This window comes from Corvus kubaryi, unplaced genomic scaffold (genome assembly GCF_017639235.1).
Source record: "Corvus kubaryi isolate FWS band 111438036 unplaced genomic scaffold, C.kubaryi_AGA036_p1.0 split1-37296, whole genome shotgun sequence".
NCBI classification, from domain to species: Eukaryota; Metazoa; Chordata; class Aves; order Passeriformes; family Corvidae; genus Corvus; species Corvus kubaryi.
The window spans coordinates 10,433,674-10,448,779 of NW_024582075.1; the positions used below are offsets into that span (position 1 = coordinate 10,433,674).

General features: G+C 38.3%; 1 protein-coding gene across 5 annotated transcripts in view; it reads left to right on the forward strand.

Annotated features, from left to right (window-relative positions):
* Positions 1-10,682, forward strand: part of PIP5K1B (phosphatidylinositol-4-phosphate 5-kinase type 1 beta) — a 93,912-nt gene extending 83,230 nt beyond the window's left edge. For all 5 annotated transcript variants that reach the window (XM_042012706.1, XM_042012701.1, XM_042012705.1 and 2 more), the window contains 2 exons: positions 1,681-1,798; positions 9,943-10,682. In XM_042012706.1, coding sequence (XP_041868640.1) covers positions 1,681-1,798; positions 9,943-9,945 — 121 coding nt within the window. In that variant the 3' untranslated portion in view covers positions 9,946-10,682. The remainder of the gene's footprint in view (positions 1-1,680; positions 1,799-9,942) is intronic.
* The last annotated feature ends 4,424 nt before the right edge of the window (positions 10,683-15,106 follow it).

A 15,106-nucleotide genomic window follows, 5' to 3' on the forward strand; every position in this document is an offset into this window, starting at 1 on the left:
ACTATGATTGAAGCAACATGTAATCGCGGCTTAAAGAAAAACAAAGCTTTCCCAGTTCTCTAGTGATGGAATTATTTTTGCTTCTTTTTTCTTTTCTTAATTAAGAACCAAGATCAAATAGAACGTTTCAGCCAGAGGAGGGCAACAGCATAGTTGAGCATGCTCCTTGTGGCTGTTCATTACTGAATGAGAGAAAGTACCTGTGCTATTCTTTTTTGCTTGGCTTTTCTTTTTCAACCTAAGAATTAAGGATGAGAACTGAGTGCACTGTGAAACGATATTAAAATATAGTTCCTCTGAATTGTTCTTTCTGAAACCCTGTGTATATGGGGGTTTCACTTTTTCTCTCCCATGCCACCCCCAATTTGCCTTACTAGTCTCATTAAAACAGGCAATAAATGCAACTATGATGATGCTATTGCAGAAATTTGAATTTCAGTTACCAGCTGCTGACAGCATGTGTATTGCTGTTAAGAGATTAGTTACAAGATTTTTGGTTTTACTCTTTTATGCTGCTCAATAGAATTCAAGTTACACATGTGAGAATAGTGCTAAGTCACCGGGACCTGGGTCATCCTGGTGCAAGAGAAATAGTCTTTCTTTTGAAAAGGTGTCTAGTGCATTATATAATAAAAGGAATATTGTAATGTCGTGAATGTAAAGCTCTGCTCCAGTATGATATTGATTCATTATTGTCGAGAATTTGAATCTCAACTTTGCATGCTAGTTTTGCCCTTTCTGAAGTTCTATCCCATCTGAAATATACTTAAAGTAGTGCAAAGGGAGGGGGAAATTAGTCATATCTGGACTAATGGCTGTAACCATGCTTTCATACCAAGTTGTAATCCAGAATTTTTGCTTATCATTTTGTCTGTAAATAGGTAAGAACTTTTAAAATATATATCTCTGCACAACTGACAGTTGAGTTTTCAAGGCAGCCTGGAGCCTAGTTTCTGGCAGCTAGTGAGGACATGAGATAATGGACATCCGATTCCATTAAAACACCTTTGAGAGTTTTGGCTTTGTGGACTAAGTGTATTATGAAATAAGATTTCTGTGTAGATACATTTGCATTATTTCTGAAAAGCAGAGAACAAAAAAATTGATCTATGAATAAAGTAGTAGAGTGCACCTGCTCTGTAAACATCACTTCCTTGCATAGGTGTACTTATTACAATACAATCTCGTTCTCCCACTTTTCCTTCTGTACTTTTGGCTTCAAGTGATCTGTGTCTGCATGGAAAAGTCCAATGTTACTAATGTTACAATGTGCCTAATTGCTTACTCTTTTTTTCCCCTATTTTGAATTATGAAATGCTGCCAAAATTTACACCATGTGTAATGTGGAAGTAATATGCTTTGAGATTAATGAAATTATGTGACATTTACTGTGACATAGTTTCATTCTTTAAATAAGTATTGAAGTTCAGAAATAGCATTACTTTCTGATAAAACTTCAGTAAATGCAAAAATAAAATCTGAGGTTTCCATACATTAGTCAAATAGGAGCTTCCAGTTATCTTGCCATTGCCAAAACATCTATATTTTTTTATTTACATTCCTTTTTTTTTAAAGTATTTGAAGATTTTTATGTTTAATAGAGAAACTTAATTTTAAATTTTCAGCTATGACTGGACTCTTTGGATTTTTGGTTGATTGTAGTCTCTCTTCTCTTTGCAGTAAAGGGTTACCTTCGAGTTCAACATTCACTTTGGGAGACAGTGCCATCTATTTGACTTCAGAACAGAGCATGTTGGAAACGGAAAATGATAATGCTTCAGTTTTGGATGTCTACTTAGTAAGTTGCCAAACTGTTTCTGATGGGCTTTTTCACCTGTAATTCCTTTGACTCAGGCTCAGTAAGTGACTAAAATACCTGCTTAACTTCAAGATCGAGAAGTTTATTGAGGTGTTTTTCGTATGAAACATGCATAAGTTTGCATAAGCAAATCCCTAAAGAATCTATATGCCTATTAACTATTGCATTAATAAAGAAGTAGAACAAACCACCTTTCAGTTTTCTTCTAATGGTAGGGGGTCTTTTCTGTTATTTGTTTTCCACTGGAGGAAAAAAACCCAAAACAACAACAACAACAACATCTTTCCTCTTCCTGTAGAGTACTCCACAATGTAGAAATTAAATTTTCTCAGAGTGGAAAGTTCTGTGCTTATGTCGGTGATTTTGAAGCCAGTGAAGTAGATCTCAGTGTGAAGTATGTTAATAGCCCCTTTCCTGCTTTGAAGGGTTGTCCAGTTGTGATGGCTGATACATTAAAAATGTATCTTTTCTTCACTGTTTCGGTTCCTAGTGAGTAATTTATCTGACTGCTGAAAGATAAGCTCAAGTCTGTCTTTAACTGTTGTCTTCATGTCACCTGGGTTTCAGAAGTTCTCTTGGTATCTACAGCTCCCATTCCACAGACATAAAGGCTGTAGGCACCCAATTCCAGTTCCAGTTGAGTGAATTTTTGTGCATCTAATTGTTTTAGGCTCTTCTGAAATCGTCAGTATAAATGCAGGAGGCAGGTATTTAAGCTTGGTATTTTTTCCAAAGGCTTATTTTCATAAAACATAAGCAATTCTGAAATTATTCTAGTAATATTTCCCCTTGACTTTCATGGCAAGAATTGTACCAGAAATGAAGAATCAAAAGAGGGAAGTCTGTTCATGTTTCTAATAAATGTTTCAGAGAGACATGGTTGTTTCCTTTCTAGATTAAGTTTATTGCATTCTTTATTTTTCTTATCCCCAGAGTTACCTGATTTTTGTCTTAAGAAATCCAGAATATCTTAGAATCATAAATCAGCTCAGGTTGAGAGGGCCTCAAGAGATCATCCAGTCCAACATTTTGAGGAAAAGGGAGCCTAGATAACTTTATCTAACACCCTTTTCCACCACAGTTTAAAAACCTCCAGCAATGGGAACTCTGCCACATCCCTGAAAAAGTTGTTCCAGTGATTGGCTATTCGTTCAGAAAAAAAATTTCTTGTGTTGAGATAAAACAGGTTTGTGTCTGATCTTACATCGAGATGAAATATGTTTGTCACATTCTCTTTTTCTGTAGGCTGTGCCTCTGATGTTTTTTTCCTTCTTATTAACCAGCAATATAAGTATGTATAGTACCCAGTTAATAGCTACTAATTTAATAGTCCAGCACACTTAGGGGAGCTGTTGTCTGTCCTACTTCCACTGACACAAAACAGTAGCAAGTACCAGTGGCCAATTAGATGAGAATTGACTTGGTTATCTGTGACCACAAGCAGCCCATTAAATCAATCTGTTGCTGTAGGACTTGTGTTAGTTTGGCTCATTGCTAATCCAATGTTGACCTGAATCATCTGTTCAACATCATAAAGTTCAACAAAGAGGGACTCAGAAATCCTGAAATGTTACAGGAAGCAGACAAATTACTAATTACACACAACCTAACCTTGCTAGCAGATTAGCTGACTTAATTAATTGTGCTTTTAACTACCTAATTTGAGAGTAGGACCCAGAGCTGTGATACGTGAATGCTCATAAGCAAAGCATGGATGAGCATATATGTGTACTAGAGTAGGGGGCAATGCTTCCCAACCCTTTGCAAAGGAAGAATCCTAAGTCCAACCACCTCAAGTACATGTATACCAAAGCATGAATTCAGGACAACAAGAAGAGGAACTGCAGATCCATGCCTAGTCTGAGAGTTATGATGTGGGAAGCTTGGTGGGAAGATTCACTTCTTGGTTGGAAGATCTCAACAGATGTCTACAAACTCTTGTAAAGATAGAAAGATACAGTGAGGCTGCACTTCATAAAAAAAAAAAAGAGAAATCTGAGTGGATGAAGGCAAGCTTTGGAGACCAAAAAATATCTATCAAATGTCTTAGGATCAAGATTAGATGATTCATCACCAAGGAGGATCTTCTTTTATGTGTATGTTCCTGGCCTTCACACCAGGATGACAAGGCTGACAAAAACTTACTTTGGCTCTTCAAGCAAATATCGAGCCAAAAGAACCTGGCTGTCATGGGTGACTTCAATTACCCAGGCATTTGTTGGGAGAATAGTACAGCAATGCACAAGTTGTCCATGAATTCTTGGAATACATGAGGGCTTCCATCCTGCTAAATGTGCTGGTCATGTTGACTAGGAACAATGCATTGCTAGATTTACTGCTCACAAACTGAAAAGACAATGTAACTTCAAATGATAGCCTTGAATGCAGCAATCACAACAACACTGTGGGTTTAAGATCCTGCTGAGCATACTGAAAACCAGTATTAGGACAAAGACCCTGGATTTTAGACAAGCCAGCTTCAGTACACTCAGAGCCTAGATGCGAGGGATTTTATAGGCAGCATGCGTGGAGAGCAAACCAGCATGTGAGTGCTAGGAGCTTTTAAATAACATCCTGCTGGAAGTACAATAACAGTCCATTTCCTACAAAGGGAAAGGAAGAAGGCAGAACAAGTGACTTCCTAGGCTTAACAATGAGCTTTTGAGTGTTGTTAAAAGCAAAAAAGCAGCACACCCTCCATGGAAAAGTGATCAGATACCCACTGGGGACTACAAGATTCTTGCAAGGGCATGTAAGGTTGCACACATGAAGGTCAAGGCTCAGCTAGCTCTGGAACTGGGCAGAGACAGCAAGGAGAAGAAATGGCTGATCAGATACATACGCAGTTAAGCAGAAGCCCAGGGAAGACACAGACCCATTACTAGACAGGGCAGGGAAAAAGTTACTGATAATGTTGGCAAGACACAGGTTCCTAATACCTCCTTCCTCCTGATCAATGTTTTACTGAGGCTGGCAGCCTGTCACAAGTGGGGCTCCCTGGGCCCCATGTTGTAACATCTCCATGAATGATCTGGATGATGGGATCAAAAGCACCCTCCCCACGTTTGCTGTGTCACTGAACTGGGTGTTGAGGTGGACACATTGCCAGGGAGAGCCACCTTTCAGAGACACGAACAGGCTGGAAGACTGGGTCACAAGAACTGTGTAAAGTTCAACCAGGAGAAGTGCAGAGCCCTGCACCTGGAATGACATCACCGAAGAGCCCAGCCAGGCTACGACGTGAGCTGTGGAACAGCCTTGCCAAGAGGAGCCCGGGGTCCCAGTGGACAGCACACAGACACCAGGCCAGCAGTGCACTGCCGCAGCTACCGAGGCAAAGTGCTGAGCTGCAGCCATGGGGCACTGCTAACAGAGAGAGATGTGATCCTCCCACTTCACCAGCGCTTGTCAGACTGCACATGGAGTGGTGTGTCCAGCTCTGGCCCCCACAATTCCAAAACAGATATGGACAGACTGAAGAGGGGTCAAAGGAGTGCTATGAAGATGGTCAAAGATGGGGAGAACCTGTCATTTGAGGAAAGACTGTAAAAGTTAGGTGTTTTCAGTCCACAGAATATTCAGGAGGGACCTCAACACAGTTTTCCAAAACTTAAAGCATGACTACAGAGAGGATTGAGATCCTCCTTTTCTCTAGGGGCAGTGGATACAAGTTGTAGTGAGGGAGGTTTCCTCTCTATGTAAGAAATAAACTGTTTTTATAATGAGAATTATTTACAATGAGCATGATTTTATAATGATGAATGATTCACTGGAACAACCTCCCCAAGGATGTGGTAAAGTACCCATCACAGGAGGTTTTCAAGATGCAGCTGGACAGTGATGCTTGGTAATCTCATCTAGGCTCCCTTTCCTGCAAAGGGTTGAATTAGACAGCTTCTTATGGTCCCTTCAGCCTGGGCTGTTCTTTGGTTCTCTTGGCTCCATTTATACAGTGAAACCATTTCTTCTTGATAGCTTTTGAATTTAGTTTATAAAGCAACAGTCTTATTTAACAGTAATACTGTGAAGCACTGTGAAGTACTTCTTTTTAGGTTTGAAGTCTGTAGGGTAGATGGTAGAATGCTCTGAAAATCCACCTTAGTCCAGTGTCACTATGGAGAGCCATAAAGTGATAATTCCACTTAGAAAGTAAGGAATAACTTAAAAGTCACTTACTCCTTCTGTTCTGCAGTGAAGTCTTAAATTGTTTGATTGAGCTTTCTGCCACTGAAAAAGCAACATGTGCAATTATAAACTATCCTACTGTGTTTTCTTAGCATTCCCATGAAATTATTTATAAAGATAGCTGATGTAATATACTACAATATCAGTAAAATCAGAGTAGTAAGGCTTAGGTATTTAACTGATTTACTTCAAGTAGGCTTGATTTCCACTACACTTCCAACAGAAAAAGGACATGAGTGTAAATAGCAGTGACAAACTTTAAAGTTTGTTCCATTGTGATGCTGTATATTTTAAGTCACCTGGTAGTAAATATGGGATTTAAATAAATAAATATATGTCCTGTCTATTGGATTTTAAATAAATATATGCCCTGCCTATAGGATTTCATTAATGAATTATTTTTTGCTTACAGAATACTTCTGTATATTTAACTACAATGAAATATTCCTGGGTAGCACAGAAATATTCACATGGAAATACAGCATTGCCTCCCGTTGTTAAAGGAAAGGTTCATAAAATTTATATATAATTTAAAAGTCACTGCTACTGAAGATATGGATTGATAAGGGCTTCAGTAAAATAAAATAATGGAATAACTGTAGTGATGAGCAAGCCCAGTGTATTTAGAGCCTGGTTAATGTAGCTATGATTTGTGTCAGACGAATTGCATAGATTATACTATTACATTTAAAATTACTTGTGGTTATTTCCAAATGCCAATCTTATTATAGGAATTTGAGGTCTTAAAATAATACTGAAGATTAATTTTGTATTTCAAAGCTGCTGTAGATGCATAGGTAAGCAGATTTACAAATACTGGCCTATAAAATGCCTGTTTAGAAACTGTCAAAGCTTTCTGACTCTTGTTACTCTTCAGTACTCCTTTTCTTCTGTACTCTCTCCCATAATTTCAATTAAATTCTAATCATGGTGCAGTTTTCTTCAGGATGCTGTTGTGGAATAATAACAAGTGCAGCTGAAATTAAAGCAATTCCCAGGCAGAATACATGTAAAAACAAGCTAAAAGTTGTACAGTCACACTGCACAGCATACCTCAAATTTGGTATGTTGCTCTTTTTATGGAAGCTTCAGTTTCTCTGTCTCACCATTTCCTCTGAAGATACTGGTGGAAAACATGATAGAACCAAAATTCTGGGAGAAAGGAATTAAGACCTCCTCCATTATAGGCATCTTTTCTTTTCCCTGAGAGCATAATAAGCCTTAAAATACTATGTGCACATGGTAGAACCAATCAAGCACTCTCTTCAAAATAGAATCTTGTTTAAGGCTGAAGGGGGAAAACCAACTTGCTTTAGGCACTAAGGTTAACTGCTCTTTTCCTCTGTTATCTCTGTTTTCCCTGTATCCATCCATGCATGATCTCAAAAAGGAGAGGAAAAAAAAGGCCTATGTCTCTCATAAAACTGAAACCTGGTCAGAAGTGAAAAACAAACGAGCACTTGAACATAGTTTGGCAGAGGTGTTCTTGCAGAAGAAACATTATGTAAGAAGGAACATTTCAGTCACCCTTGCATGAAAATCAGACACAGGAATTAGGTGCTTGATTAGATTAAAAAGGTACCAATTGAAATGACAAGCAATACATTGGCTTAGTAAGCCAAGTGCTAAAATGCCAGCACATATTATCACTGAACTACATGTTCTCATGCCTGGGGCTTTTAAAACACTGTAAGAGGAAATCAATCAGCTCAAAAACATATGCATGGAAAGGGAACAGGAGCACAAAAATGCTCCAAGACAAAAAGCCTCAAGTAGGTTCAAACATTGTAAATCCACTATATGTACAGTGTGAGACATCTCAGGCAGCAACTATAGGAATGAATCCTGTAGTATCATTTGTGCATTATTTATCATTTTGGACCAAATTGCTACAGCCAAACTGAGTTTTTATTTTAAAAAAAAAAAAAAAAATCCTTTGTCTGTAATCAATGTAACCACAAAAGTTGTGCAGTGGATACAATGTTGCCTATAGGATCGTGTTCTGCACCTTGAAATAGATGGATTTCTTTCCAGAATAGTATCACAGGACTGGACTGTACCTGACATAAATATGAACATCTGAAAATATCTTCTCCTTAAAATGGCATTAGTACCATCAATAGTATTTCTGTGATTGACTCATACAGTTAGCAGTTGCTAAAAGTTCCTGTCCAGGTCTCTTTTCTCCAACTCTGTTATGCAAATTTTATTGGAATTTTTCACTGAAATGCTTTGGAAGGGTCAGAGGAAAGGAAACAAGAACAAAAGCTAATCATAGTTCCATTGTATAATTAGTGGAATAGCATAAAACCAGCATCAGCAATACCGATAGCCGTGTTAGTGGAAAGCAGTAAAAAGTCCAGTGAGTCAGAAGTTGTGCGGAGTGATCACTATATTTGTCAGAAATGGATATGCAGTCATTCATATCTGAGCTTTCAGACAGAAACAAGATGGTGCTACTGCAAATTTTGATTAATTTGTCTTGGCTTCATATAACATTATTTTGTTTATTGGTACTAGCATTTTTCAACTTTTTTTGCCAAACTGATTCTAAAACAAAATAATTTAATTACAAGTCCTTGCTAGCTTTACATTATATTAGTTTTAGAATACCACTTTCTTTAATTTTACTCACTTGTCCAACAGTTTCACTTCACGTATTAAATGGTTCTGCATTTTCTAAGTACTTAACTGCCTTAGCACATTCAGGCGCGAATACGACAGTCAACTTTACTTGCCAGACCACAGTTCCTGAGAGAGAGAGAGAGGACAGCCCCTGAGAAATTGGCACTATGCTCAATGGCATCAGTGATTATGAACACCCTAACACTGATGCTCAATACAGTAGGAAGTTTAAAGGTTGTCACAGAACAATGGTTAAAGGGCTAGTGCTAAAAGTCATAACAAAAATATTAATTTAAATCTACTGGTTACTTTTTAAGATAAGCTTAAGAAATGCCTTCAGATATTTTTTGTTCATAATCAAGATTAGACTGTTGTCAGACTATTTAAAGGTTAGTTAAGTGCTTGTATCAAAAAGCACAATGTAAAGGTGACCTTAAAAAACTGTTTAATGAATGGAGCCTTACACCTTTGTAATGTTTTTTAACAAGATTTTAGAGAAAGGTCATTACAGACCCCTTTGTTTTGGTTTTGTGTCTTGCTCCATTTTGGATATATTAGCTGAGATGCATTCAATTTACTGAAATATATTCTTCAGCTGTCAGTTTATCCTTAGTTTGAGTTGTAATAATAAGATGTTCAGCAAAGAACAGTTTCTTTTCAATTCATCCCTAACTCTACAGGGATGCCAAGAAGTGATCAACCATTTCTATTCCATAAAGGTAGTGTAGAAAACTCTAATCCATTAACATTATTAAGGTGTTGTTTGGGGTTTTTTGTGAAATAGAATAAATGGAATGATTGCTACAACATTGACTAGAACATTAATTGTGCCGGAAAGTTTTTTGATAGGTATGATTTTTCATCTGGGGAAAGAGTATCATGTGGAAGTTGACAGCACTTTTATTCATGATGTATGAAGACTGCCACTTTTAAGTAGTAAATGTCACTGTTCTGCAAGATAAAAATAAGCTGTTGTGAATTGCTGAGTGCTCTCAGATTGTTCTGTCCTCCCTGACATCCAGAGTGTTCAGCATTTTGCAGCAGCAAGTAGTTCTAATTCACATAATACAAGTGTACGGCAATGCTTGCAAAACCCATAGGGGTTAGCTGCTGTACAAAAAAAGAGACCCAATGTTTTTGGATCAATGAGACCCAAAAGAGATCCAGTGCCTTTGATTAGGGATCAAGGTCATAAGAGAATCACTGCCAAATTGTACTGCAGCCTGTTTAGGGGAAGAAAGATGCTACCTGTTTATAATTCTGTAAGAAAATAAGTAAACACAACTCTTAACTTGTCATTTCTTTATTTCCAGTAACAAATAATACATGAAGAGTAAAACTAAGAGGAGTGACCATGGTCAGTGAAAAGCACTTTCTGCACTCCTCGTTTAAGAAGAAGAAATTTGCTGAGCCTAACAGACAAAGAGTAATAATCAACTGAGCTTATTCTTAGAAGTGCCAGAATCTTTGAACCATAGAGGGGATTGATGGACTTGACAAAAATGAAACATTCCACACTCTGCTGTCATCTGCTGTTGCTTGCTCAACTGTGAAGAGCTCTGTATTCCGGCTGCTTTCTACAATATTGCCAATCACCTTTTTTGGACTTCAAAGTGATATTTTCTTATCAGTTCTCTAGTGATTTCATTTGCATGCATTCTGTAACTATGCACAAGCAAAATCTATTACCTGCTTTACCTATTTAAAAATAAGCACAGTGGTGTATAAAATCAATTTCATTTTTTTTTACCCCCTCAGTCCTAATTGCTTAGGTCCACATCAGTGGAAATTGGAACTGATGTTGTACAAGGGTTAGGGCAAATGTCTACACATACCATATGAAAATGAGCCTCTAAAGATACTTTCACTGTTGGTAAAAAGGAGATAAAAATGTTATTTATAACAAGGCCTTATGTTGTGTACATATATTGTCCTTGAAATATTTTTGATTTTGCTTTATTTCTTGTAAAAGAGAAATTCTATAACTTATTTAGAAAATACTACTGTAAACTATAGTTTTATTGATGAATAAAAGATTTTATTCTGAAGGCTATCACAGCTGTCATCCTGCTATTGATCTATACTGGACTTATATGTTCTTGCATTTCTCTGCCTTCGTGAGACAGTCTCAAGAGGCCTCTTGAGATATGACAAACATGGCATCTGTTTCACCAGTTCTATAATGAAAAGGGAAATCTTGAAATTAGAGCAGGAAGGGCAAAGGAACATACTCAACAGGCACCACTTTACAAAACCATTTCAGGTTTTTCAGTATGGGCAATCGTTTTAGGGTAACTACAGAAATTCTTTTGGTTCCCTAATTTTCCAAGTAACAGGGAGATAATCCCAAATGCCAGTGATCATCAGTCCAAGATTTCATGCTTTGATGCAGGGGTGTATTTAAAAATTTGCACAGGTGTGTCACTTAGAAAGCTACCAAAGTTATTGGTAATAACATGTGTCTTCTAGGAGTAGGCGTAGTAAACCTGCTAAATTGACAAAAACAGAATTTGGCATTTTAAGTCCTAGAATTATGCGTTGTACCTGTATAGAATTTTTCATTTAAGGATTTGGTGTGCTGGATTTTTTTGTTTTGGCTTGGTGGGGGATGGTGGTGGTGATTTTGTTTTGTTTTACTTTGATATAATCCTATAATCCTGAAGAGTAAGAAGGTATTATTCCTTAATTATGCACAGTATAGAGAAATTTAAAGGGATTTGGGGTTTTTTGCTTTCTAAGTATGCAGAGCCTAAGGCTTCACTTAAAGCATGTATCTCATGATTACCACTTTTCTAGGCTTTAAAATTAGACAGCTTAATCTCAGCAAGATAATTTTTCTGCAGCATTCCTCAGAGAAAAGCAAAACCAATCTGCATGCCCTATGAGTAAAAACATTTTGTACATCTGGGTCAAGTGTCTGATCCTTCATGTGCAGTGTACAGGATATTTGGAATGTGTCTCTATGCAAAGCAGATACTTGTCATCAGTCTTATTTGGGGGAAAACATATAAGCACCCGATTAACCTTCATAAAGAACACGCATGACAATTTTTCCCCAATTGCCTAGTAACTGTAGCATCTGAATCATTTGTTCTTAGGAAGAACCCAGAGGATATACAACTTAACTGCAACAATTCTGTCCAAAATCAGAATGTCTATACCAAGTGATTCAGACTGAGACATCCTTTGTCCCTTGAACACAGTAATTTATAAATCAAAACAGTCATTTAACAATTGAAAAAGGAAATCCTGTATGACTATGGAGCCTACTGAGGAAACTTTCTCCAAAGCATGTGCACTTAAAAGTTGTGTGTGTGTGTGTGGTTAATGATCAACATCTTGGAACTCATTTTGCTCTCTAGTGCACAAAACGGTATAAATTTTCAAACATCAAAGAGCACAGGATTTTGTAGGGATGTGCACGTTTCATGTTTAAGCATTTTGGTTCTCTTCATCTTGCATTAGTGTTTCACATTGGTAGCACTTGATGAAAATTTAAAGACTTTTAAACGTATCTGTAGAGCTGATGAGGCAGGTCATGTCAAATAAAAATAATATACAGAAAGCACAATCAACTCCTGGGGGTATAAAGTAACATATTGGTCTGTTTCTCCATGTCTAAACAGATGGAATTTGCCACAGGGAGCAAAGAAGAATTAGGTCACAGAGATGGGCTAGCTGTGGGCAGTGGCATTTGAATTATCTGGCCCTGCAAGCTGGTCAGAATGAAACAGCACAGGTTGATGCCAGCTTAGAGAAAGGTAGGGAATAATTCCAAATTTGTGTTATCTGACCTTGTGACTTAATCATATGGCATTCAGAAATGAAGTTTTGCCTTTGGTGGTAGCACCACCAAATAGTTGCCCTCAGTTAATAAAAAATAAAACAAAAGCCCTCAAACAAACAAAAACAAACAAACAAACAAACAAAACCCCCAGCCAAACAAAAAAACCCCACTTTGTGTCCTTGTACTATAATTCAATGGTTTGAAAAAACACATATCCCACCATCTATTTTCTTGTTGACTCTGCTTATACTTCAAGCAATTAAATTTCATATAACTCAATGGTATTTTCCCAAACCCTTACCACTAGACAGTGATAAAAGACTTATCACTAGCACACTCCACCTGTTCTTTGTAGAAGGCATTTGCTGAAACATTTCCAGTGGTGTATGCATTTGCTTGAAGTAAAAAAATAATCAGCTCTTTCCAGACTGGATGTATGGGGCCTGACCCTGCAGCACGTCTGCATCTGGAACTCCTTCACAGGTATTTTACACCAGCATAAAAAGATACTGATACCAGTACCGTGATATAAACAACATTAACCTAAGGGACAGGAATCAATATGAAAAACATTAAGAAATCATTGTTAAAATTGCTAAAACCTAACTTGAGCCCTTTAGAAGTTGTGTGACTCATCCTTGCTTGGTAGTAGCATCTTGTAAAATTCATTAACTTGAACTTTACATTTGAATTAATTGCTGTTAACTTTTTAAAAGATTTGGTATGTGAAATTGCTAATACTAGAGAAAATATTTAATTGACACTAATTCACTGATTTGTCATTAACTTAGAAACACAAGATGAACATTTACTGTTGAGAGTTGTGTATGACTTAGATGACTAGAGAAAAATCACCATGGAACCAGTTGGACAATATCAGAAAATACCTGAGGTTCTTTTTATAGGAAAGGCGAGGTATATAAATAAGCACCATCTTTAAATAGATTAAATACTACATAAAAGAAAAGGCATTCCTCCTTTCTTCTAGCTGTTTCCCCCCTTCCCTACCAAGGTATGAAAAATCAAATGTTTGCTTTACCAATGTTTTCTGTGGTCTGATACAAGTAATTTGTTCCTACAAGCCTTATCTCACTTTGTAAACCATTATTCCTGTAGAAACAGAAGTAGATTCTCCCAGCAGGGCTACAAATGGGTTGTTCTTCAAGGAACTAGAGAGTAGCTTAAATCTGCTTAATGTATGAAAACTTCCCCCACAAAATACAACAAGAACGCAAACTGGGAAGACACTGGTAACAAAGAAACACACAGGAGGCTGTTGAAAAGAGACAAGAAGCTGCCGAAGTTAGATAACAGTTTGGTAAAGAGAGCTTTTAGCTAAAATAAACTTCATAAATTCAGTTGAAATTTGCACAAATGGCTTGAATTGTTTGAGCTTTTTCCCCTTGTGTAGTGTAAAACAATTCTGGCTTATAGAAAAATATTATAAAATTACCAATCTTGGTAACAAACTTGATAACTTATTCCCTATGCAGTGGAAGATCATAGAATCAACAGAATAGTTTGGGTTGGAAGGGATATTTCAAGGTCACCTAGTCTAACCCCTCTGCCATAAACAGGGACATCTTCAACTGGATCCGGTGGCTCAGAGCACCCAGCTGCTTACTTTAATTAACAGTGTTTGAAAAATAAAAATGCATCACACAGTAACCAGCGGTAAGCTTCCAAATACTTGTATGCTTTTCATATTTATGATTTTACTTCCAATGGCTGTGTCTTTTGGTCCTGTCCTGTGGAAGGCTCTGAAGTGAAAGTTGTCTGTGTTCCTGCAGAAGCTGTGTGGGTTTTTAAAGAAACCTTTTTATAGGAATTATTTCTTACCATTCATCTACTTGGTAACCTAGTTTATTTTTTTCAGTTTAAGTAACAATAAGAGATGACTGGCTGAGACTCTCCACATCTCTACATACTGCTAATAGTATGGCATCACCAGCGTTTACATAACTTAGTGGAAAATGTCAGGCGTGATAAATTATGTGCTTTATTTTCTCTTTACTGGCTCAGCGAAACGTTTTGCCTGCAGGACGTAGTGGATCAGAATACTTCCTGTCACAGAAAATAATCCTAGAACGGCTCCCTGAGTGAATGCTTGGTTGGTAGTGTGGCTTCTAATTGCTATTCTTCCCAGGCTCCAGCTCCTTGTAAATCTCCTCAGCGCGACCGCCCTGCCTGTGCAGACACCTGCCTGTGCAGACACCTGCCTGTGCAGACACCTGCCTGCAGACATGCGCCCACGAGCGCTCCCTGCTTGCTCTGAGAGCAGCAGCGAGGTGACGGCGCACAGCGAGGGCAGCCCTGCTAAATGGCCGCCGCAGCCCCTCGTCTCTGTGACGCGCCAGGGTCGAGATCTCCCCGAGGGGAGCCTGAGCAGCACACCGGGCCCACCACCTGTTTCCTAGGGACCGCCGTGCCGGGCCGTGCTACTGCCGGGGGCAGGACACCGGGCTAAGGCTGGCGGGGAGAGCGCCGCAGCCTCGAAAGTCTCGCCGGGCGGACAGACCCTGCTGGGTTCTGATACACCTGTGCTGTCTCCGTAGCAAAGCATTTGGATTTAATTTATCCTGGCGCTACTGACGCTGGAGCCAGCAGGGGCTGGAAAGAAGAGAAAAACCCCACGCTTCCCTGCTCGCCTCTCCAGCGCGGCCGAACGAGCCTCCTTCGGCCCGGCCCCG